At 36.1% G+C, this 25,405-nt stretch overlaps 1 protein-coding gene across 2 annotated transcripts in view; it reads left to right on the top strand.

Moving 5' to 3' along the window:
- The window catches only part of N4BP2 (NEDD4 binding protein 2), a 69,927-nt gene that overhangs the window by 39,422 nt on the left and 5,100 nt on the right, over positions 1-25,405 (top strand). Inside the window, exons 9-17 of one of the 2 annotated variants that reach the window (XM_036762956.1) lie at positions 791-2,408; positions 2,793-3,165; positions 4,049-4,134; positions 4,708-4,753; positions 6,146-6,342; positions 9,778-9,896; positions 11,133-11,271; positions 12,868-13,056; positions 18,280-18,448. In XM_036762956.1, the coding sequence (XP_036618851.1) occupies positions 791-2,408; positions 2,793-3,165; positions 4,049-4,134; positions 4,708-4,753; positions 6,146-6,342; positions 9,778-9,896; positions 11,133-11,271; positions 12,868-13,056; positions 18,280-18,448 (2,936 nt within the window). Of the gene's footprint in view, positions 1-790; positions 3,166-4,048; positions 4,135-4,707; positions 4,754-6,145; positions 6,343-9,777; positions 9,897-11,132; positions 11,272-12,867; positions 13,057-18,279; positions 18,449-25,405 lie in introns of both variants that reach the window. The other variant, XM_036762955.1, reaches the window with a different exon arrangement.

The raw sequence follows: 25,405 nt of genomic DNA, 5'->3' as shown, positions 1-25,405 counted from the left end.
AAATTTCATTAAATATTTCCGAAACTTGAAATTTATAAGAAATTAATAACCAAGAACCATTTGAATAGCTAGCATTTATAATAATAGCTAGGGGTGTGTGTGTGTGTGTGTGTGTGTGTGTGTAAGTAAAGAGAGAGAGAGAGAGTGCACAAGTGCTTTAAGGTTTACAGAGTGCTTTGCAAAATGTGGTGTACTGTAAATATCATTTGAAAAAATTCTGCCTGATCCTCCCCAAATCCTTAAGTTTGCCTTTAATGTGTATGTGTATTCTTATAAAATACCAACTCCTTAGCCAACATTTAAAGCCTTCCATAGTCTGAATCTTACCTACTTTTTTTGCTGCTATTTCATATCACTGTCCTTTATATTTAGTGTTGCAGATTAGTTAGACTTCTTAATCAGACATTTAATTTCTTCTTCTGTGATGAATTTACACAAGCTGTCCACTGTATCTGGAATACACCTCATTCTTATTTTGATTTGTCAGACATTTATAAGACATAGCTCGGGTGACACATCCTTCACAAAGGCTTCCCTCATTACCCCCAGTTATTAATGCATTCTCTTTTATTTAGTCATTTTTGTCCGTTTTGTCTTTAGAGGTAGAATATAATTATGTACCTCTAGAACAGGGACTATTTCTTCCTTCTCTCCTTTCCACCTTCTTTATATTTGTTGGGCTTAGCATTATGCCTTGTACAAAGTAGCCCTTAATAAATATTTATTTTGTTTAACTAAATGAGAAATTCCTTTTAAGGGATGTAAAATACTTATTTTTATTGTTTTTCAGCCTGAAAGACTCAGATGTTTATACTGGTTTGAAAGAAAATGATCTTTCCTCATCTTTGAAGCATTCTGAGATAAGTGAAGAAAAACTTAAGTTGGGCACCAATATTTCTTCTTTTCAAGAGAATATGAAGTGTTTTCCTATAGTAGATTTAGAAAAAGGAAGACAAGAAGTAAGTGCCATCGAACATTATTTTCAGAAAACTGCCATTCACGAATCTGGAGAAGGTGAATTAGCAAATTCTGAAAATAAAGAAATGTTAGATGGAAATGATGCAGAGGAAGAAAATATAGATATACCTACAGAAGGGCCAAGTATTCAAACAGATACTTCCAGATCTGAAGAGGATATCGTGATGAATACTTCATTTAGTGAAGGAAACCAGGACACCAATAGACTTGCAAAGAAAGTCGAAGTCCAAAGTGAAAACTATGTACATAGTGAAATATCTGCTGAACCAGAAATAATAAATGAAAAACAGTTCCTGACACAAAACGATTCAATTTCGGAAAAGTCTCCTAAGCATGAATTACTAAATTTTTTTGGTGACTGGCCAGTGGAGAAAACAATGAGCCAGAGGATCAAGAGGAAAAAAAAAACTGAAAAAACTTCATCTATACAGTGTAACAAAGAGTGCAATACTCTTGAATCTTGCATGGAAATAGACAGTGATATCCGTCTAGACGTAGCTTATGTCCAGCAACAAGAACCTTCAGAAGAAAGCAGAGAGGATATCAAGAATATACAATGTAATGAGCCTCCAGAACCCTTAAGCACTTGCAGTGAGCACAATGCATATAAAGATGGTGAAAAAACCGTATCAGAAATACTTGATATGGGAGATTGGCCTTTATCAGATTCCTTAGCTCAGAGAGAACACAGATCAAGAACACCAAAAACATATCTAAATGAAGCCCATCTAGAGTCTGAAAATGATCAGAGTATGAATGAAACATCTTTTAAAATAGCAGATGTGGTTTATGGGGTCTTGGCAAATCATGAAGACCAGAGAAACTCAACTCATGAAAAACCAGAAATTTTATCCTGTGAACCTACCAGTGAGAGAAATCACGAATGCCAATTATCTCTTACCTTTACCTGCAGTGATCCCACTCTGTCCCAAGTAGTGGAACCAAAAGTTGCACCTGAATTTTCAGAAGGGAGTCCTGAAGAATTATCTTTTCTAGATGTGAACAAATGCTCACAAACTGAACCACAAGATTTTGCTCTTTTGTGGAAAATAGAAAAAAAGAAAATTAGCATTTCTGATTCGATCAGAGTATTAACAGGAAAATTGGATGGATTTAAGCCAAAAGATTTTAATATTAATATCAAATCAGATACTCAAGAAATAATTCCATATAGGGTGATGTATGATAAAAGTACATATGTAGAAGAAAGTGAACTTACTAATGCTGATGAGTCTGAAAATCTAAATACTCTTTGTAAGATTTTTGGCTCTTTTTCATCTGAAGCACTGAAAGACTTGTATGAGCGGTGCAACAAAGACATTATTTGGGCAACAAGCCTTTTGTTGGACTCTGAAACAAAGTTATATGAAGAGAATGAGGAGGAAATTTTACCAGAATCGGATGATGATACGCAAATTGAGCAATTTGACGTAAGTGCATATTTGAAGGAGATTATCAGCCATGGAGGGGCTTCCAGTTCCAGTATACAAAAAAATGGCCGTGGAACTGGCATGGATCACATTGATACACAGCTTAGCTGTGATGAAGAAAGTAAAAACACTGGAAAAGCAGACATAAAAGATACTGAAAAATCAGAATTAGTAACAAGTATTTTATCCAGTATTGTCAGAGAAGTAAGACACACCCATGAATTGCCTTCTAGCAGCAATCAGACAAAACTTTCTGGTTCAGATAACATGGAACAGTCAGTTTTAGATATTTCAAAAAATACCCTAAATGATGTAAACCTTAAAAATATGAATGAAATAGATGGGGAACCTTTAGCCATAGAGTTTGGTTCAATTTCTTTACAGGTTTTGCCTGATATTTTCAAAACTCCATCTGATACTTTAAATGAAGAAACTGGCATTATTGAATATTTTGAAGGAAATAAAAATGAAACTCTTACAAAAGGTGATAAGAAATTTCAGGTGACTACAGAAGGATATATTAATGAGGATAAGCCAGAAATGGAAAAAATTGTACATGTCAAATCACCACCCAATTTGGCAGGAGGAATTAATGAGGAAAGTAAAGTACCTCACTGTGAAATAGACAAAGCTGAGAATTTGAATTCCACACCAACGAAACCTAAACCTATGAATATAGATTGTCTGGAGTTGGCATTGCCTCCTGAATTGGCCTTCCAGCTTAGTGAATTATTTGGGCCTGTTGGCATTGATTCAGGTAAGAAATAAATTTCAGGTGTGTGTCCTTAGAGATTGTTGGAGTTTTTTTTTCTTCAGCCATAATGTTAAATTATGAAAATATTTTAAGACTTTTTGTTTTAGAAATGGAAAGGTTACTTACATTAATTCTAGTGTGATATTATTGATACTATTTTTAATTGCTTGTATATTTGTGGAGAATTAAAAAAAAATAGTTTGGTAGTACTTTGAAATGATTGGAGAGGCATTGTGGACTAGTGGATAATAAAGAGCTGACCTCAGAACCAGGAATACCTGGGTTCAGTTCCTGCTTCTGAACATGATGATTTTGTGACCCAAGAGAAGTAATTTAACCTCTCAGTGTCCTAGGCAGTTCTCTTAACACACCAGGTTTCAGAGATGATGCCAACCCTCATTGGCAGAAGGAACGCCCTATATGCAATGATGAGAATATATTTGTGCACTTCGTGTGAGTTATGGATAATAGATAAATGTTCTGATGTCTATTTTCATTTGACTTAATCTGGGGCAGAGCAATTTTTTTTGCTGCTTGAGGTACTTACACTATTAGGTTAGGTGGAATTAATTTATAAAGGCGCTCTATGCCATGGACCAACAGGAAAGGATAAAATTGGAAACTTTTGCTTAGACTTACAATAAAACTTTTAAGATTAAAAAGCGCAAGGGAATAAATGGGAAAATAAGGGGAATTGTTAAAATCTTACCAAAAATATAGCAACTCTTTTAGCATATAGGAAAGCCAACAGCTTTTAATAATACCATGCGTAGCTTTATAGTTTAAGCATATGATTCACAAATAGCATCACTGACTCATTACTGGTTTGACATTTTTAAAATGGGAAAATAATTAGTATATTTTCTTTTTTTTTTCCCTCCAAAAGGCTCTCTAACAGTTGAGGATTGTGTGGTTCATATCGATCTGAATCTGGCTAAAGTGATTCATGAGAAATGGAAAGAATCTATTATGGTTGGTAGGCCTCTTTCTTATGAAAAGTTAATTTTGTATCTATTTTGACTTCTTTAGTTTCTATGCATTTTTATAAAATGACATGCTATAAATTAAGCATGAAAGAATACATGGACCTAGCTTACTGATTTTTCAGAACTGAATTAACATTTTGCTGGTAAGACTTTTAGGGATTTTTTTTCTCTTGTACCAATATATTGACCAGTTAATACCTCTAGAGATGAACTTGATTGAACCGGTTAGCTACACAACTCATGATTTTTTTTTCTTGATTAAAAAAAGCAGTTTGTTACTCAGCATTAAAATTCACAAAGGCAATTTATTGAATTTAAAAATATAGCACTTAAAATTCACCAGAATAGCTGTGTAAGTGGAAAGTGTCTCAGGAATTTTTCTTATTTTTAAGATCATTTATCATTTATATAGATTTTTTAAAATACCCATTTTTCTCTTTTTATAACATTACTTCTTAAATGAACAAATTTAAGACTTTGTTTATCCAGTCTAATGTTAGAGATTACATAAGAAAAATCCTATATTTACATTAATGTTTTCTTTGATTTCCAAATTTAGGAGCGACAAAGACAGGATGAAGTATCACGTGTTCTACACGCTAGAGGTAAAACATTTTTATGTAAATAGTCCTTAAATTGCAATTCTCTTATGAGTAAAAAGAAATTGAAACATTGCTTGTCTTATTTTAAATAATATTTCACTTTTGCAGTAATTAGTGCTTAGGGATTTTTCAGAAACATTAAAGTCAAAATCTTTTTACAAGAATTTAAAACTAACCATCTTGCATAATGATGAGAAACCATTTTCATATTCCAAGAGAAGACACTTAAACACTCCAGTTATTAAAATTATAGTTTTACTTCGATAGTAACTAGGTTTACTACTTGACAGAAAAGATGTCAAGATTAAAATGACATTGAACTTGTCATAAATAATGCAAATCTTTAATTGAGAGTGTTATGGATATAAATGTATCATCTAATGTGCTCACTGAGAAGAAATTTAAAAAAACAGTTTATAGATCCTACCACAAGGTAACCTAGCAGTTCTTGAGCATTGTTTAGTTTCAAGAAGTCTATAGTACTGATGAACAAACCATAGATTGACTTCTGTGACCTCATGATCTGCGGGTTGTTCGTTCCATCCTCTTCTTTGGAGGCTTTCTTAATCTCTTCCCTTTTGTCTAGAATGTGCCTTTTCTTCATTTTTGCTCCTGGCTGCATTTCAAGCTTAAGTGTTTCCTCTAATGTCGGTATTGTTTCCCTCAGCAAATTATATCATATTTCTTAATCTGTATAATATTGAATCCCACCATTCTTCCTCTCCTCCCAAAAGTAAGTATCTTATGGGCAGGAACTCTTTGGTTTTTGTCTTTGGCCCCAACAATTAGGGCGGTGTTTGCACATAGTAGGTCCTAAATAAATGTTTGTTATAAATTGAATTGAGTGAAGATATGAACTGCCTTCTCACATTCTTTTAGGGAGAATAAGACACGAACACAAATAAATACAACATAAAGTAGAATGTGAACATTTTATGAAAGTTCTAAGGGAAGTAATGATCCCTTCTCACTGAAGAGGATCCAGGGAAGGGGAGGTGAACTTTCAGTGGGAGGATGTGATCAGTATTCTGTTATAAGTGAATTTTCAGGGGGTATTCATATTCATTCCTTTTACTGAAATTTTATATTTCTTCAAATGAGTAAGGTGTGAAAGAGTGCTTGGTAACTTTTAGTAGTAGAGTGCTTGGTAACTTTTAGTAGTAACCTGTTAATTATAATTGTATTTGTAATAATGGGACTGTTAGTACTTATCATAAATACCAGTCCTTCATTCCATGTTGATATACCTTTTTATTGGTTATGTTCCTATATTTGCAGAGCATAGTCTGAAAATTAAGCTGGAATTGTACTTTCTTTGTCAATTATTCTTTGTTATTTTCCCTAAATTATGCTTAAATTTTGAAAAAAAATCAGACTATTTTTTTACTTTTGAAGATACTTCTGTGGTTGGGCATTCAAATCCTGATACTCCTGACCAAAAATCGTCTCAAAGAACAGGCAGAAAATTGCTGAAATGTCAAAATGCATCTGAAATGCCACTCTTCATGGATCATTGGAACACTCAGACTAAAAAAGTTTCACTCAGAGAAATAATGTCAGAAGAGATCGCCTTGCAGGAAAAACATGATATGGTATGAATGTCAGTTAGAATAATGATTGAAGTCATTGTCTCAGATTACAAGTAGATTTTTTTGGTGGGTGTGTGGGTATGGAACAAATGATTTTTATAGTAATTGTTAACAATTATTTGGTTTTACAGTTTGTAGTCCCTACAACCTGGTGTGTTGGTTTATGAAGTAAGAGAATAAATAAGTGTTTTTGTTGTCTATCATCAAAGCTGGGGTTTTTGACAATCCATCTTGAAGATAATTTTTATATCAACAACATTTCAGATTCCCAGTTTTTAAGAAAAAACACTTCTGTGTGGTTAAAAGAAATGTAATTTTACAATTGTCTGAGCTGTTAGTGAATTTTCAGGGGGTATTCATGTTCATTCCTTTTACTGAAATTTTATATTTCTTTGAATAAATAAAATTCATGTTTATCTCTAGAGAAGCATGAGATCATGTTTAGGGAGAGTCGGTCCAAGAATTGAATTCTTAAAATATGAATTTTATTAAATTCTAAAATCCCTTCACAAGTTGCTACTTGTCTTTTTTCATTTTTATCGTTAGAGCTAATTAATGTGAAAAGAACAGAAATCCTAACTTAACGGTTTTCTTCTTCAGAATCTGAAACTTAAAACAAATAGATGCTGCTCATACAACTCTAAGATGTTTGTTTCACTTGCAAAGCCCTCTCCTAAGCTTCCCTTTCTATATATTTATCACATGACCACTGTGTGCAGGGCATTGAGTTAATCATTGGGAGCCAAAACAAAATTTAGAAGTACATAGGAAGGAGAGTAGACAGGAGACTCTAGAATGAGGAACAGGGATAGTGGTTTGTATGCAGTGGGTTTTTTTTTTTTAACTGCTTCTCTTCTGGTATCCACTGTCATCTGAGTTAGAAGACTGGTTTGTTTCCATTTTAAAATAATCTAAACATCCATCCTCTTTTATAGAATATCCCTTCATAGTAAGTAGTATTTCTTCAAGCAGCCACTTTGATTCATGGACAGTTAGTTGAGACATTCATGGATTTTAGTAAAAAGATAAAGAAGGCCAAAAGCTCGGGTTACAAATTTTGTGATCTTTCATAAAAGGAGGAAAGTTGTTTTTGTTAAAACCTTTGCCTTTTTCACTGAGCGAGTTGTTCCTTGGTTTCAGGAATAGAGGCACCTTAGTTAAAAAAGCAGATACACAGGAGACCAGTGTTGTTTTGTGGAAAGAATATTTGGTCTTGTGGAAAGAGTGCTAGAACTGGAGCAATACATAGGACTGAGGTTCAAATCCTGCCTCTGATAATGAAATATTTTTGTGACCTTGGGCAAGTCTGTGAACCTGTCCCTCAGTTTCGTAATTGGAAGATGAAGGTTTGATCTGAGGTGTTACATCTACGAACCTATGATCTTTTTCTGAGTTTGCCGCAGTATGGCCCAGTCCTTATTCTTCCAAAGAAATACTTTGTGTGGTATAAAGAAACAAGAAAAATTATTTTAACATGAACAGAATTGTTTAAAGGGAGCCGCTATAGCGGATAATTAGTGAAATTATGAATTTTAAATTCATTACTGAGGTCAGTAATGCTGTGACCTAGGTGGTCATGTTGTCCAAACTACTAATGTTGTTTTACCATAAGATTAGTTTAAAAACAGCATTATGATTTGTATTAACAAATGCCCAAGGTGAAAATGGCTCCTTTTCTTTTCCAAAGCTGCCTTCTTCCACTCATTGTCAATTCCAAACATGTTTATAGTTCTCCTACGCGGAAGGCACAATCCTAGTTGTTGGGAAAAGTAAGAAGATGAGTGAAACACAGTTCTTGTCATCGACAAGCTTACAATATAGTAGAAAGCAACACTACTAAGTAAGATGCCAAGTTTGATTATTACAGGTGCGCAGTGCTGTGAAAGCACTTGCGGGAAATGTCACTTCTGTCTGAGAGGATCAAACATGTAAATTGTTTTTTCTGGACCTTGTGATTTTTTCTGGAATGTATATTTAGACAAGTCCTGGAGAAAAAAAGTCAGCCAAAAGTCTCCTTTAGTTTTTGTTGATCTATGTACTTTTCACATCATTTCACATCAGTCCATTTGATAACAAAGAATGAGGGATACAGATGACGACAATCACTGTATTTTGGGATAGTAAGGGGTAAGGGTAGGCATTATAATCCTCTACTAGCTCTTGGTACTTTCCAGACTAGGTCCTTTTAGACTTGCAGCCTTGGTAGCAGCAGTTATCCTTCCTCTTTAAGAATTCCCTAGGGAATCGTTTTGCCTTCTGTGCTCAAGAGAAATTGAATTAGACAACTACTGTGTTGCAAAGCACTGACTGGTTGCTTTTGCTGAAATTACACAAAGATTTACCTTAAATATATATATAGCATGTAGAAAGTTGGTGGTTTTTTTGGATGTGGTTTATATAGCTCATTTGCCAGGAGTGGAGAGGAGATTGACTTATCTTTTTTTCTAAAAAATAAAAAAACCCTGTTTCCATACCATGAATCTGCGTTTTATACTAGTTGCTTATAAAAAAATATATGCACATATGTATCTATCTTGTGTCTGTGTGTGTATAATTCCTATATGTTACTTTTAAACCTGTTTTGCTTGTCTGTGCTTACTTACAAATTGTTCTCTTCTGTGCTTTTTAAAAATTGTTAAACTCAGCCCTCTTTTTTTTTTGGTATCACTATTGCTAAACCCTCTCATCCTCCAAAACGTACCCTCAATTAAAAACTGAAAGAAAGAAAGGGAAAAAAAAAGTTTGTAACAAATAAGCAAAATGAATCCACATAGTAGCTATGTCAACAACTCTTTGGCTCTTTCTGCACTTAGAATAGCTAATTAGTAAGCACCTGTTCTGGGCATTGTATAGTCACAAGACACTTTTTTTTGTGAACATTGTTTAATTTGTCAATACAAATAGTTAAATGAGGAAAGTTCCTGTGTTCTTTTGATTAATAAGGTTAAGAAAGTTGATCTGCAAAATAAGGGAGTCTACGTGGCCTTCAGCCTTCAGGCCAGTGGTCCATATGTGACCTCTGCCTAATAATAATTATCCCTTGTTGAAGTAACCTAATGTTCATAGCATTGCTTTGGAAATCGATATAGTTTTGTAAAAATAGCTACAGAATATAATATTTGAAAAACAAGAGGTGGCAAGAATGGGAGTGTTAACTCACCCAGAATTCCCTGCAGTGTTGATATCACAGGTCTGAATACCACTCCCTAAGAAAAGGAAAAAACCCCAGCAGCTATTAAACTTGAAGGTGCTTATTTGTATATTGCACTCATTTAGGGGAAATGATAAAGATTGTGCGAGCATAGTTGTTTTCTTGTATTAGTAATTATAATATTTAATCAGCAGCAAAAATTATATTATTATATCACAACTTCAAAATAGCTGTGCTTTTAGATCAGTGCTATTAGCAGTATAGCTAATTTTGTGTTTTTGGTTTAGAAACAGGTACCACTTGTGTTTGAAAAAAATTGTGCTGCAAAACTGAAGGAGAAGCAACTCTTGAAGATGTTCCCAACCATTAACCAAAACTTTCTGATGGATATTTTCAAGGACAACAAGTGAGAGTTAAAATAATTTTCTATAACTCATGATGTAACCACATAAAATATAGATGCTTTAAAATTTTTATCTGTTAATTTAATGTCAAAATTAAAATGGAAATTTAAATACATTTTACTGTAGGCGATAGTATAGCCAGTTGTTAGTGATTTGAAGAAATTCTATAAAGCCTTACTTTATAATGTAAACTTAGAAAAAATTAGATGGGTTTAGATTATCTGCATGTTAATAGAAAAACATTAGGCATATAATAACCCAAGGAATAACCATTGATTTGGTTACAACATTGCTTTTAAAAACCTGTTCTGAACTTGTGAAAGGTTACCTATGTACTAAATGTTTGATTATTTGTGCCAATGAATTCAGTTGAGCTGTCGTGTCCCACTATGTCCCGCTGTGGGGGAAACAAGTATAGCATTGCATATGATTACAGAGTGCATTAGGAAAATTGGAGAAAGGAGGAAATACTTTCAGCTGGATGATCAGGAAACACTTCTCAGAGGAAGAGCCATAAAGGAAGAGAACAATTTAGACAAGTGGAAGTGGTGGAGGGTATTTTAGGCATGGGGGATGACCAGTACAAAATAGTGCATTTGGCAGGTTGTGTTTGGCAAATATCTGCCCAAGTCAGCTTAGTTGAGCAGTAGAACACACCCTGCAGCAAACTTCATAGTCCTGCCATTCTAGAGTTTAGAGTTACTGTGGCCACATGTATTCCTGACAGATATGCTTTAGTACCATTGTCATTTAAGTTTGTGTCAATCTCTACTCTGCACATATTTTGTGGAAAATGCTTTGTAAGAACTATTCTTGCTATGCCATTTGAGTAAATGGTTTTGTTAAAGAGGTGGGTTTATAGGCTGATTCTTTAGGGGAAGCTAGGGACCCTAGGAGGGACTCTAGCTACAGGGTTGGCAGGATAGCCACCCACAGGGTTACCCTTACAACCAAACTGCCAGTGCCAAAATGGGTTGGGGTGGTTAGCCCAGAGGGATTTTTTAACAAAGAATAGATTTTAAAAAAAACAAAAGATAGCATTGCTTTGTGTCACCTTCTGAAGCTTTTTCACCTTCGGTTTGGGTTTGCTTATTTACATGTGTTTATTCATGATTGTACTTAGTGTTTATGCTGTTCTGGTTCTGCTGATTGTGTTTTACAGGAAGATAATTTATTCTAATGCTTATTATAAATGATATTTTCCCTTCATTGACAGTATTTACATTTTAACTCCACAGCTACTGTTTAGAACAGACAGTGCAGTTTCTGAATTGTGTCCTTGAAGCAGATCCTGTAAAAACTGTTGTAGCCCAAGAATTTATTCATCAAAATGAAACTGCCTCTTCACATAGTACACAGAAGTCTAAAGAGAAGAAGGTATAGTATGGTCTGCCTTGGAGATGATGGCAAAGTCTTCAGATTCTTTCTTGCTTGCTGTAGTGAATCTGTGATGTCATCTGTGGAATCTTCCACGGATGCAGAGCAGAACTTAAACCAATGCCTTGCCTTTCATAGTAGTAGTCTGGCCTGATTTCAGTGTGAATTTTTCAGAGGTAAATTTTCCTGAGGTGGGGGAAACACTTTTTGAACACAGACATAGACACAGATTTATTGCAGGTTAGAGATCTTTATGCTCAGAAGAATAAATTATAAGAAGGCTTAATGATGATTTTGCATTTGAATTGCATTTTTTCTTGATAATTGACAAGTGGCAGTGGTGGAGTACGCTTTAGACTTTGGGGGTGACCAGTGCAAAGTGTTGCATTTGGCACATTTGTGTTTGGCCTACCAGAGACGCAGGAAGTCACCTTAGTTGTGCAGCAGAACTATTGATTCATCACCAACACCTCAGGAGAAAAAAGGGACATCCACATCCTACAGTTCAGTACTTGAGAGTTACCATGTCCATATGTAATTTTTAAAAATTTCTATTACTGTTTGTTTTAGCATTGCCTATATTCCACCCCTCTCCCTTTTCTTCCCCAAAGAGTCATCCCATATAACAAAGCATCTTTTAGAAGAAAAAAAAAATCTGTAAAATCAAATCAATACATCAGAAAAAATTTGAAAATACGTACAGTGTATGGACTTGTCTGTCTCTGCAGTTGAGTGCAGATAAGTGCCTCTTCTTTGAGGCTATGTTTGTTCTGTGTAATTGTGCAGTCTTCACTTTTGGTGTTTTGTGGTGGTTCTTTCTGTTTACATTATTATAGTCATTGTGTCTACTGTTTTTTTGTTTTGTTTACTTTATTTTGCATTAATTCATCTAAGTCTTTCCGTGCTTCTCTATATTAATATTTGTTTTCTAGCTTACAGTAATATTCTACTATATTCATGTACCATAATTAGTTTCACCATTTCCCAATGCATTTGTATTTACTTTGATTCTATTTCTTTGCTTATCACTGGTATAGCAGTGCTGCTATAAATACTTTGGCATAGATGCAGACTTATTTTAAAAAATCTTTCTAGGGGTAGGTAGGTGGCTCAGTGAGTAGCGCACGGGCCCTGGAGCCAGGAGGACCTGAATTCAAATGTGGCTTCAGGCACTTGATACATGTACTAGCTGTGTGACCTTGGGGAAGTCACTTAACGCTAAATGCCCTACCCAGAAAAACCCCAAAACAAATGACAAATCTTTCTAAAAGGTATTTTCTTGCCTTTATAATGATTAGGGATCTTACTTGTAGAACTGATGATTTTTTTGAGGACTTTGTAGCACCCTTTAATGTGATAAGATAGATCCCCAAAACTAGGACTAAAGGCGTATTAATGACCCTTGTTTTCGAGCTTACTATGTAGATGATGCTCAGGCACTGCAGACCGTCTGATTCAAAAGTTGTATACTGTTTTTTGACCAGGAATGTGAAAAGAGCCAAGAGACATTCAGTTTTTAAGTAGACGCTGTGTAGAGTCAAACTGTCTCTTGTTTTTTCCTTGTTGACTTGCTGATTGATTTTTTTTCTTTTTAAGACAAAGAAATCTAAAGAGACGGAAGATATACCAAGTGATCCATCTTTCCAGGATTTTGAGTACCCTAAGTATGATGACTACAGGGCAGAGGCTGTCCTTCACCAACAGAAGAGGTTGGAATGCTATAGCAAGGCAAAAGAAGCGTATCGCATGGGGAAAAAAAATGTAGCCACATTTTATGCACAGCAGGTAAAATGAACAATTTCTTATTCTTTTTTTTTTTTTTTACTGTTGCTATTTTCTAAAATATTCTTTAAGCAGAAGTTTTTTTATATCACTAGCATTAGCTAGGGTTCTGCTTCTAACTTCTTTGGGATAAGATGGTGGGACAAGAAGGAAAAGACAGAACTACTTGAACGAAAAACAGGAGAAGCAAATTGTACAGGTGACCTGGAGGGGCTCGTACTAGTGAAGCGGGTCAGAAGGAAATATTGTGGAGAAATTGAGGAAAGTTTGAAGGAGAACAACTACACTGGTTCAGATTCTGTTTCTTGGTTGAAAGAGGGCTATGATCAAGGGCAATTGGGGACAATAAGAAAGGGACAGTATGAAAACCTGAAGAGGAGGATATAGGGGGAAGGTAGTTCACAAGGCAAGCGAGCAAAGGTGAGTGAAACGATTAGAAGGGAATTGATAGAGTGGATTTGTGGGTGAGGTGAATTGGTGAGATTTATTGTGCCAGGCTTAAGGAGATGTGGGTGTAGCTGTGGAGTTGTTGATTCTAAGAGAAGGAAGTTCAGTAGAGATGATGCCTTATTTAGAGGTGATAATTCTGATTTTAAAAAAACCTTTTAAACCTTTTTCTTTTTTAAGAAAGCTCAGAATTTCAACCATTATGGAGATTCGGAGAAATTTTGCAGTGACTTGAGTTGATGGGTGAGATTTTTGTATTTCTCCCTAATCTGAGTGATAGTTATTTGTGTTCCAAATGTAGGGTGGTCTCCCTTATGGAGAAGAAAGTGTGAAGCAGCTGAAAAACCTCTATTGCATAGATTGTTAGGGAGAGTATTTCCTAAAGCAATAAAAATGAGACTTCAGTGGGCAAAGAAGGAATCTCAGGTGGAAGAGGTATCCCTGAGACTTCATGGGATGAAATCCAATCAGAAGAAACAGGACAGCTAAAAGATGATGTGGTGGGGGTAGTGTTGTATATTAGGAAAGGGAGGAAATCCAGGAGCTAGAGTAGAGAAGCGTGGTAGAAAATATTTTTAAGGTCAATGGAGAAGAAAATTTTTTTCACAGACTTTAAAAAAATCAGGGAAAACAGGACAGGTTCCACAAGATTGGAAAAAGGTATTTATTGTCCCAGTTTTTTGAAAAAGGGAAGAAAACAGTCAGAAACTTATAGGCCCATGACCCTTCCATTCTGGGAACGTTTCAGAATGGATCATTGAAGAGAAAGTTGGTGAATATCTAGAAAAGGAAGCAGTGATTACAAAAGTAAGCAGCATGGCTTAGTCAAGGACAGGTCATACCACACTAAGCTTTTTTTTTAATTTTTTTGACAGGATTATTGAACTAGTAAATAAGAGATTGTGTGAATATGGTTTACCCAAGTTTTAGATAAATTTCTCTAGTTACTACTGTGGAGATGATGCAGAGATTTGAATTAGATGACAATACACTTGTATGGATTTAGAACCAGATGGCCAGATTCAAAAAGTAGTTGTTAAGGGTCTGGTGTCAGGGTGACATGACGTCTCCAGTGGAGTGTTCTAGGGACGTGTGTTTCACCTTGTACTGTTTTAGCATTTTTATCAATGACTTGATGAAGGAATAAATAGTATGCTTATCAGATGTGCAGTTAAGTTTTGCTGGAAGGGGTAACTAAGAAAGTGTGACAGTCAGGAATAAAAAAGATCTTGTCAGACAAGAGCATTAGGCTGGCTATTAATATGATTTTCCTTAGGGATAAATACAAAGCCTTTCATGTTACAAAAAGTCATTTTCATAAATATATGATGGGGTGACTTGAATAGGCCGGAGTTCTGGGAAAAACCCTCAGTTTTAGGAGATGTCGAGCTCAATATAATGATAGAGGCTTACATTTGTACGGGACTTTAAGGTATATTAAGTGCTTTACAATTATGTCATTTGATCCTGGGAGATAGGTGCTTTTATTATCCCTATTTTACAGATGAGGAAACTGAGACGGACAGGGTAAGTGACTTGCTCATGGTCACATAGTAAGTGTCTGAGGCTGGAATTGAATTCAGGTCTTCCTAATGCTGAAGTCCCGCACTCTGTTGGTGTGCTATGGCATCTAGCAATGCTAATGTGATAATGGAGGTCCCACTGTACTCTTCCCCTGTTAGGCCTCTCCTGTCATTTCTGCATACCGCCGTTTAATAAAGACCTCGATAAGCTGGAGAGTGTCCTGAGGAGGGCAGTTAGGGCGCTGAAGGGTTGGTCAGAGGAACTGAGCATGCTTAGCCTGGAGAAGAGGAGACTCAGAAGGGACACACACGATAGCTCTCTGTTTGGAGGGCCATCCTGTGGTGAAGAGATTAAATTCATTCAGTTTGGTCCCAAGGGGTGAAACCAGGAGCAAGAACAAGAGGTTGAAAAGAGGGCAATTGAGGTCTCACATCATGAAGAGCTTCTTAACAATTTGAGCTGTCCAGGAGAGGATAAGGCTGCCTGGAGAGGTAGATGACCCTTGTCAGGGATGTTATAGTGAGGGTTTCATTTGTGTAGAGGTTGGACTACATAATTCTGTAAGTTATTTACAGTCAGACTATAAATGTTGTTTGGTTGCTTCAGTTACGCCTGACTCTTCATGACCTCATATGGGGTTTTCTTGGCAGAGATACAAGCGTGGTGTGCCATTTCCTTCTCCAGATCATTTTACAGATGAGGAAACTGAGGCAAACAGGGTAAAGTGACTTGCCCAGGGTCACATAGGAAGTAAGTGTCTGGAGTCAGAATTGAACTCAGGAGGACATTGTTTAGTCATTTCAGTCACATCCAACTTTTCATGACCCTCATTCAGTGTTTTGTTGTCAAAGATACTAAAGTGGTTTGCCATTTCCTTTTCCAGATCATTTTATAGATGAGGAAACTGAGGTAAATGGGGTTAGGTGACTTACCCAGGATCACACAGCTAGTAAGTGTCTGAGGTCAGATTTGAACTGAGGTCCTCCGGACTGCAGGCCCCATGTTATATCCACTGTGCCACCTAGCTGTCTATAAACAAGTATCATCTTATCAATACCTGGATATTTCATCTTTAAAATGATTAGTTTGTAGATTTTTTTTTTGTTTCAATGCTTTTCTATTTTAGACCTGGATCTATTAATGTTTATTTTGAAAACAGAATTTAGTATTAATAAATATTTATTTGAAGTTGGATAGTGTTGCTGTTTATGTAATGTTTTCTTGAGTTCTTAATGATATAACTATATGTCCTATTAAAAAGTTCCCACAAACTCCTTACCTCATTTTTCATTAGCTGAAAGTTGCTTCTTTGCTTATCTGATCCCCTAATATAAGAAGCTTTTGATATGTAATTTGGTTGGGGAGGAGAGATTATGGCAGCAACACCCATTGTTTCATTATTCTAGTGATCTGGGCTAAAAGAGAGTTGCTTTTTTTTCTGATTTGAATTATTATTATATCTGCTACATTTTCCAAGATATCTCTCTCCCTTTACCTTCCAAGGAGCCATCCTTTATAACAAACAAGAAAGTGCCAAGAAAGAAAGTTCAGCAAAACTAATCCACATTAAACCAAGTTTAGTTCTGCCAGATTGTAAAACCCATAGCTATCCACCTCTACAAAGAAAGGAGGTGCTGTCTCATGGCTCTTCTCTTTGCCCAAGCTTTTCATGGCATTCAATTTTTATTTTTGTTTTATTTATCTATCCATTTATAGTGTTGTATTCATTGTATATACTTTTTCTGTCTACCTACTTTACTTTGCATCAGCACATAGTACTAGCCTCCTTGTAATAGCCTCCTCATAAGTCTTAACTGTTCTTCAAATTGGTTATTTTTACAGCTCAATAATAGTCCATTAAATACATGTGTCACGATTTTGGGCATAAACTTTGTTTGCAGTTCTGTCACTAAGTGAAAGTGCTACTATTAATTATTTTGTTTATGGGACTTTTTTTATCACTAACATGACATGTCAAATATGGCAACAGAGGGACTTTTTTGGTCCCTTAGCTTAATTCCAAATTGATTTCCAAAATAATTGATTAATCCACAGCTTCACCAACAGTGCATTATTGTGCTTATCTTTCCATAGGCCCTCCACCATTAACTATTCCCATCTTCTCTGTCTCCTTTGCCCTGTTGTTGGGTATAAATTAAAGTGTCACAAGTGCTTTGACTGAATTTCTCTTATTTGTGATTTGGAGAAGTCTTTCACATGCTTGGTTGTATTCTTTTGATTGTTATTTATTCATATCCTTTCAACTCTTAAACATTAGGGAATGCCTTTTGGTCTTACATATTTGTTGTTAGTTCCCTATATATCTTGGATGTGAAATCCATCAGAGGCATGGCATAGTGTACAGAGAACTTTCTGGACTTGGGGCCAGGGAGACTATTTTGACTTTGGTGATTGCCTCTAATCATTTTTAGGTTGAATTCTCTCCCTGACCATAGTTGTGAGAGTTGCCTTATTTGGTTCTTTACAGTGATAGAACTTTTACTATTCAAGGTACATATCCATTTTGAGCTAATTGTGGTATATGGTGTAAGATGTTCGAAACATAACTTCTAGAAAACTGCTATCGTGTTTTCATAACAGTTCTTGTCAATTCCCTAAATTTTTGTTCTCCTGTTTATCAAGCACAGTAATATCAGGGAATATTAAATACCAAAATTGAGACAGATGCTACTAATCTTCAATCCATGACCAGTAACATCTTTTTTTAAAAAGCATTTCTTGTTGCAGCCACAGCCCCCTATTCATTTTAGCCATCAATTCTCTGATGATGATAGAGATATGCAGGCAAGAAACTTTAGGAAGGAGGGCTGCCATGTTCCTGTTTCTTGGGGTTTCACTGTTGGCGTATGTATTTATGCTTTTATAAAGGGAAGGTCCAATGTATGTAATTCCCAGGTCAGAAGTATTTTGCTTCATGGGGGTAGAGGAATGGGTTTGGATTATAGGTAGTTGGTCTCATTCTGTTTATTGCTTTCTTAATTCAGCAAAAATAAAGCAGAAAAAAAACCCCTCAATCATTTAAGTAGATTTTCTTAGCTCATTAAAATAAAGTTTTTCAGTAGGTTTTTTTAAAGTATCTGTGTATGTGGGGGCCTATATAGTATTTTAAATTGTAGCTTCATTTATCTTGCTCCTGTTTGGGTAGCTTTTTCTTGTGGGTCCTGTTTTTTCATTCTGTATTGCTAAGCAGAAAAAAGTCATTTGTTTCAACTGGTGATATATTTATAATTAAAGGGTAGTCTCCATGAGGAGAAGATGAGAGAAGCCAACCACCTTGCTGCTGTGGAGATATTTGAGAAAGTCAATGCATCCTTACTACCACAGAATGTTTTGGACCTACACGGACTCCATGTAGATGAAGCCATAAATCATTTAATAACTGTATTGCAACAAAAAACTGAAGGTAAATATTTAGTAATAACTTTTCAAAAATATTTTGATTTTCCTCATTTTTGCATATTTCGGCAAAAATTCATTATATGCTGATGATCACTTAATGTTATATAAGCAAAGTTAGTATTACTTTCTGTATTTTATGACTCCCTTTTGAGAAATATTCCTCTTTGGCATGCATGGAAATATTTACTTCTCTTTTTATTTCTGCCTCTCATTTCTTGCATCTATTCTAGTCCAGTATTTCTTAATGTCAGGCCACCTATAAATCTGATAAGTCTCTGACTTGAAAAGAACTTTCGGAAATCTCACAGATCTTTGGTGTAGTGGAAATGAAAAGGACATGGACAAAATTACTGAAAATTACAAAATTGTCACAAAAAACATTTTGGGAAAACTCAGAAATCATTAAGGCATAGCTCTAGAACAAGCTGGGCTGGGTATTTCATCTTTTCTGCTTAGCTATCTTTGATGTAATTAAATGAAGCAACCTGGTTAGGCTAAACTTTTCCTGGGCATTCAGGTAAGGTGTCAGATAATTATTCTTGCCTCTCTGCTCTGGTTCTTGTGTTTCTACCCTGAGGTAGAAACCCTAAGCCACATATGCCCCAAAGGGTCAAATGGTACATGACTAAATCTGATGAGCAGCCTCTTAGTACAGTTCACTCTGCTAGGGTTCACCCTGTGTGTGTGAAGTGTGGCATTGATACCAGGCTCACCGGGGTGTGATGTTTCTCCCAGAGCAGGGCTCAGAGAAAAGCTAAGGCTCCATGCATGTTCTTAGTTTCACTCAGTCTTCCTTTCCCATAGGCTCTCAGTGATTTCTTATGCTTAATTCAGTTGATCACTGCTTTCATCTTCTGGTGAATCTTCCAGAGACTCACCGTATTCTTTTACTCTTTCGATGCCCAAACCAAATAGTTGTTCATTCCAAATGCTTCATCTACCCTTTCTATTTCAACACACCCAGGCCATTTTTCAACTTTCAGAAATGACCAAATGCCACCCCCTCTTTTCTTATTTCCTTAAGAGCATGAGTGCCAGAGCTGTTTGACCTTAGGAGGGACCTCAGCATCTGAAGAGTGGTCAAGTCACACGCAAGAACTGGGGCTATGTAGAGAACTATCTAGGTGGGAACCCCCACCAAGGATGCCAGTTAAGACACTGAACTGAGGGACTATGTGATTTGTCCATGATTGCACAATTAATTAGGAGTGTCAGTGGCAGGAAGTGAACCCTAATCTTCCTGATTCCTACACCTGTTCTCTATCCCAGTTTTTCCATGAATAGCATATACCAGGGATGGGAAACCTGTGGCCTCGAGGCCACATGTGGTCTTCTAGGTCCTTGGGTTCAGCCTTTTGACTGAGTCCAAGTTTTACAGATCAAACCCTTTTATAGAGGGATTTGTCCTGTGAAGTTTGGAGTCAGTCAAAGGGCCGCAGTTGAGGACCTGGAGAGCCACATGTGGCCTTGAAGATGCAGGTCCCCCACCCCTGGCATGTACTTTATATAATGATGCTTATTCTGTGCTTTCATTTATGTCATCATGATGTGATCAAATATTTAAGAAAAAAAAACCTTATTACTCCATTATTCACATTCATTAGAGGATAGCCTTTTCCTTCCAAACCCATTTCCACCACTAAAAATGAACAGTGTATTTCTCCTTTCTATCCAGGAGGCTAACCAGAAAAGGCAGGGTGAGCCCATCCCCTGCCCATTTTATGAGGGCTTGGAAAAAGTCCCTCCCATCTTGTATGTCTGGCATGAAGGTCTTGGGCATGGTTTTGTAATTTTCAAAGGAAGTGCTTCCTCCTCTTTATCTTCTTTCATAATGTGGAATTGCGTAATCTTACTTTCTAAATACTCTAACTTGTTCTTTCTGAAAGGTGTATTTTTTCCTCCCCACGTGACTCATATGAACCTTTCCATTTTTGGTTTTCTAGTAGTCTCAGGAAGGCTAAATGAGATTTGCAGTCTGAAAAGTGGGAATGATCCCCAAACTGGTATTTTACGTCGTGTTTGGGTTAAGAAAGTAACCAAGAAAGTGGAGACAGGCCCTCCTTTTGGAAAAGATGACCTAGAGAAGGCAGATCTGTATAACTTCTGGTGTGCTCTCCTATATTCCCTAGTCAGGAGAATTTATTTATATTAGGAATTGGATTATAACTTTTGTTGTAGACTAACATGAAAGAATCCACTAGTCACTTTTGAGAGTGTAGATTGCAGAACTTAAGGCATTTAAGATTGACACCATTCCTTTGCAAAATTTTGGAATGGATTTTTTTTTTAATTAGGTTTTTAATGATGTCTCTTTCTCCCTATATCCCATTCCTCCCCTCCCAGAGAGCCATTGATAGATTTTTTTAAAGGCAAAAGAAGAAGAAGAGCTCTATTCTCATTCTCATATCTCTTCTTTGGGACCAATACTATATGTTGTAATTTTGTTAACACTCTTTTTGTTTTTAGGTTTTTGACTCTTTATAATTTTTCAGTTAATAATTGTTTCTAAATTAATCCTCTTTTCTTACTTCTTTTCCTCTCAGTTGAGCAAATAAAAAATTTTAAGCCTATAGTTGCATAATTTGGCAAAACCAATTCCTCTATTAGCCATGTTAAAGAACTTAAATCTCTCTTTGCATTTTAAGTTCATTACCACTTTATCAGGAGGTGAGTGTTCTTTTAGATTTATCATTAGACTGACTCTTTTGGTTTATAATTGCATTGATCAGAGTTCCAAAGCCCTTTAAAATTGCTTTTCCTTGTGACGTTGTTATCTGAATAAATTGTTCTATATTTCCATCAGTTCATAGAGGTCTTCCCAGTTATCTCTCAAATTGTTCATTTCATCATTTCTAGGGCCCAATAATATTCCATTACATTCATAATCCACAGTTGCTTTAGTTATTCCCCAATAAGAGGATTCCTTTAGTTCTCCTTTAGTTTCTAATTTTTGGCTATCATGTTGCTTATAAATCATGTTGCTTATAAATATATTTGTGTGTATAGATTTTTTTTCCTTTTTTTGATTTATTTCAGAGGATAGCCCTAGTATTGGTATAGTTGGGTCAAAGAATATAGTTATAAATTGGTTTTCAGAATGGCTGGACTGATTCCTGGTTTCACCAGCAGTACAAAAGTTTGCTTGTTTCCCCAGAATTCCTGTACCATTTGTCATTGTGGTCTTTTGTCATCTTTGCAGGTATGCTAGTGTAAGGTGGAGTCTCTAAGTTTTAGTTTATGTTTCTCAAGTTGTAAGTGATTTGGAGCATTTTTAATATGATTTATTGATAACCTGGATTTCTTTGAAAACTGCCAATTCCATATCGATTGGGAAATGGTACTCATTCTTGTAATTCACAGTAACTTTTTGTAGAATATAGTAATATCACTTAGGTAAATTGGATTAAAAATTGAACCCAAAGAATTTTGAACAATATCTTGTAAAAATTCTGGAAGGAGAGCACTATTTGAATGCCACAGGTGTCTTTTTCTTCTCTTCTGTTCTGCATTTTAATGTGTGACTAATCTGTGACTTTGATGAGTATCTTTGAAGGCACAAAGCTGCAATCAGGACATATTCAATACTCAGAATTTATAACCATTAAAATTCGTGATAGGGAAGGGGGAGGCAAGCACTAAGAGAAAAGGTAGGCTGGAATCCAAAATTTAGACTTGCATAGGCCCAAAGTCTGGGAATCTCTCCAGGATGAGATTCTGAAGATGAAAGCAGACATGATTTCAGTAAGGGGGAAAAAAGGCCTTGTTAATAATGTGATGGAAGCACGGAGAAGGAAATGAAGGAGAAGCTTCAAAAGCCCTAAGGTTCAGAATGAGCACAACAGTAACAATGGAAACAATGACTGCAATAGTTTAAATGGAAGAAACAAAGAATCTAGTGAATGTGGAGACATTACAGAGAACTTTCAAGCATGGCTTGGATGAAGGGAAATGAGAAAACGCTGCCTCCCCACTTCTTTGCAGTGTGAGGTCTTTGGGTGTGGAACAACGAATATATTTTCAGACTTTTCTGATGTACTTTGGGTTTGCTGATTTTTCTCTCCCTTTTAAATTTTCTTTTTAAAAAACCACATTTCTTACATGTGATAGATTTCTGAGGGGAATACTAGGATGTAGAAAACAAGATATGAAAGTTTTTGGTTTTTTTTTTTCACTTATTTTAAAAAATATTTTAAATAGATTTTTTATTTTTAGTTTACAGCACTTTCTTCCCCTCCCTTCCCCTCCCCCTCCCCCCAACGGTATGGAATCCGATATATGTTTTACATATACTTTCACATTAAATTTATTTACATAATAGTCAAGTTGTGAAGAAGAATTATGACCAATGGAATGAATTATGAGAAAGAAGAAACAAGACCAAAAAAAAGAAGGAGAAAAAAGAAAAAAAAGAGAGCAAATAGTTTGCCTCAATCTGCATTCACACTCTGTAGTTGTTTCTCTGGATGTAAACATCTCTTTCCATCATGGGCCCTTTGGAGCTGTCTTTGAACCTTGTATTGCTGAGAAGAGCCAAGTCTACCAAAGTTAGTCATCATAGAATCAATATGTCTGTGGTTGTGTACAGTGTTCTCCTGGTTCTGCTCCTCTCACTCAGCATCATATCATGGGAGTCTTTCCAGGTTATTATGAAGTCCTTATGTTCCCCATTTCTTATAGCACAATAGTATTCCATTGCATGCATATACCACAACTTGTTTAGCCATTCCCCCATTGATTGGCATCCCCTTGATTTCCACTTCTTTGCTACCACAAAAAGAGCTGCTATAAATATTTTTGTTTGTACATATGGGTCACTTTTCCCCCTCATGTGATCTCTTTAGAATACAGCCCTAGAAGTGGTATTGCTGGGTCAAAGGGTATGAACATTTTTATAGCTCTTTGGGCATAGTTCCAAATTGCTCTCCAGAATGGCTGGGTCAGTTCACAACTCCACCAACAATGTAACAGTGTTCCAGTTTTCCCACCTCCTGTCCAACATTTATTATTTTCCTGTTTTGTCATGTTAGCCAATCTGACAGAAGAGTTGTGGTACCTAAGAGTTGTTTTGATTTGCATTTCTCTAATCAAAAGTGATTTAGAGCATTTTTTGATATGCCTATAGATATCTTTTAATTTCTTCCTCTGAAAACTGCCTGTTCATATGCCTTGACCATTTCTCAATTGGGGAATGACTTATATTCCTATAAATTTGGCTCAGTTCCCTGTATATTTTAGAGATGAGGCTTTTATCAGAGACACTGGTTGTAAAGATTTTCTTCCAATTTTCTGCTTTCCCCCTGTTGCATTGGATTTGTTTATACAAAATCTTGAAAGTTTTTTTTAAGAAGAGAATCATGAATGAAGGAGTCATAGAACTGTCCCCCATATTTTTAAATGAGTGGAGTAAAACTTGCAGATTATAAAACAGTGAAATGGACTTCAATTTTTGGCTAAATTCTAGAATATTATTAAGGAGGTGGTTTATGAGCATTTAGAAAATTATGGTTCTGATTACAGAATTATACCTAGAGCTGGAAGAGGTCTCAGTTCATCCAGTCCAACCTGCTCATTTTACAAATGAGTAAACCGAGGCCAAAAGAAGATAAATACTTACCCAAGGAGTTTATTAAATAGAGGAGTGACATGGTCAGACCTAGGTTTTTGGAAATTCACTTTGGCAGCTCTGAGGAGAATGAGTTGGTGAGGAGAAAATGAGGCCGAGAGGCTTATAAGTTAGGCAAACCATGTTATGGCTTAATAGATACTTGTTGATTGGTACAGTTTTTTAAAAGTATTGAGAAGACATCAAAAGGAGTCCTAGTTTTGGAATTAGAAGACCTGGGTTCAATTTGGGCCACTGTGATCTTGGGCCAGTTAACCTCTGAGGGCCTTGATTTTCTCATTCTCAAAATGACAGAGTTAGACTAATAGTGCCATTGAATTCTAGATCTAAGATCCTGTTATAATAGTTTTATTTTTTAAGACTGAATCTCCCCGTCTCTCCCAGCATGAAAGTACAGGGCTCAGTTCCACTACTGATTCCTTAGGCAAGTAAGACTCATGAGAACGTAGTGAATGGGTTGAACTGAAAAATGTGAAATTTACAACTTGAGAGATTCATGTACATTTGCCTCATCTTAATGCAGCTCACCAAGGACTGTAATGGTCTAAGAGAACTGGTTCAAACAAACAAAAATCAAAAAATGATTTGCATTTCCATCTCCATACCTGCAGTGTACCTTCTCCAACCCCTGTCCCTTAGAATCTTTAGTTCCTTTAAGACTCAGTCAGCTCAGGTGCTGCTTTGTATGTGAGACTTGTCACCACCCATTTCCTAAAGGCAGGACCTGTTCCACTTCTTTTTCTGTGTCCCAAGCACCTAGCATGATGTCTGGCACGGTATAAGACACTTAACAGTTGTTGCACAATTGATTGAATCTTAGAAATATAGACTCTAACGAATAAACTAAGCATTTCTTTCTACCATGAAAACAAGGGGAGAGGACATACTTGCTTCACTACAAAATGGAAGCAGACCAAGTAAGAATATGACAAAACACCAAATACCCAGAGTAGCCTGAACCCTGGGGGAAGAGGTCATTTAGTCCCAATCTAGTTGTTGTGGGAAGGGGAGAGGAAGTCAGTTTGGGTATATTCCTAGTCAATAAAGAGGTGAGATAGGAACTGGACTAGTGATTTCATTGGTAGACAACCCCATGGTAAGCTTGGTGGCACAGTGGATAGAGCACTAGGCCTGGAGTCAGGAAGACCTGAGTGATCAAGTCCAACCTCAGACATTTACTAGCTGTGTAACCTTGGGCAAGTCACTGAACTTCTGTTTGCCTGTTTCCTCATGCTTAAAGTATCAATAATAATAGCCCTTGCCTCACAGGGTTACTGTGAGGAACAAATGAAATAGTAATTGTAAGGCGCTTAGCGCAGTCCCTGGTACATAGTGCTG

Source organism: Trichosurus vulpecula, chromosome 6 (assembly GCF_011100635.1).
Source record: "Trichosurus vulpecula isolate mTriVul1 chromosome 6, mTriVul1.pri, whole genome shotgun sequence".
Taxonomy (NCBI): Eukaryota; Metazoa; Chordata; class Mammalia; order Diprotodontia; family Phalangeridae; genus Trichosurus; species Trichosurus vulpecula.
Note: the sequence above shows the minus strand (reverse complement) of the source record. Positions and strands in the feature narration are given on the sequence as shown.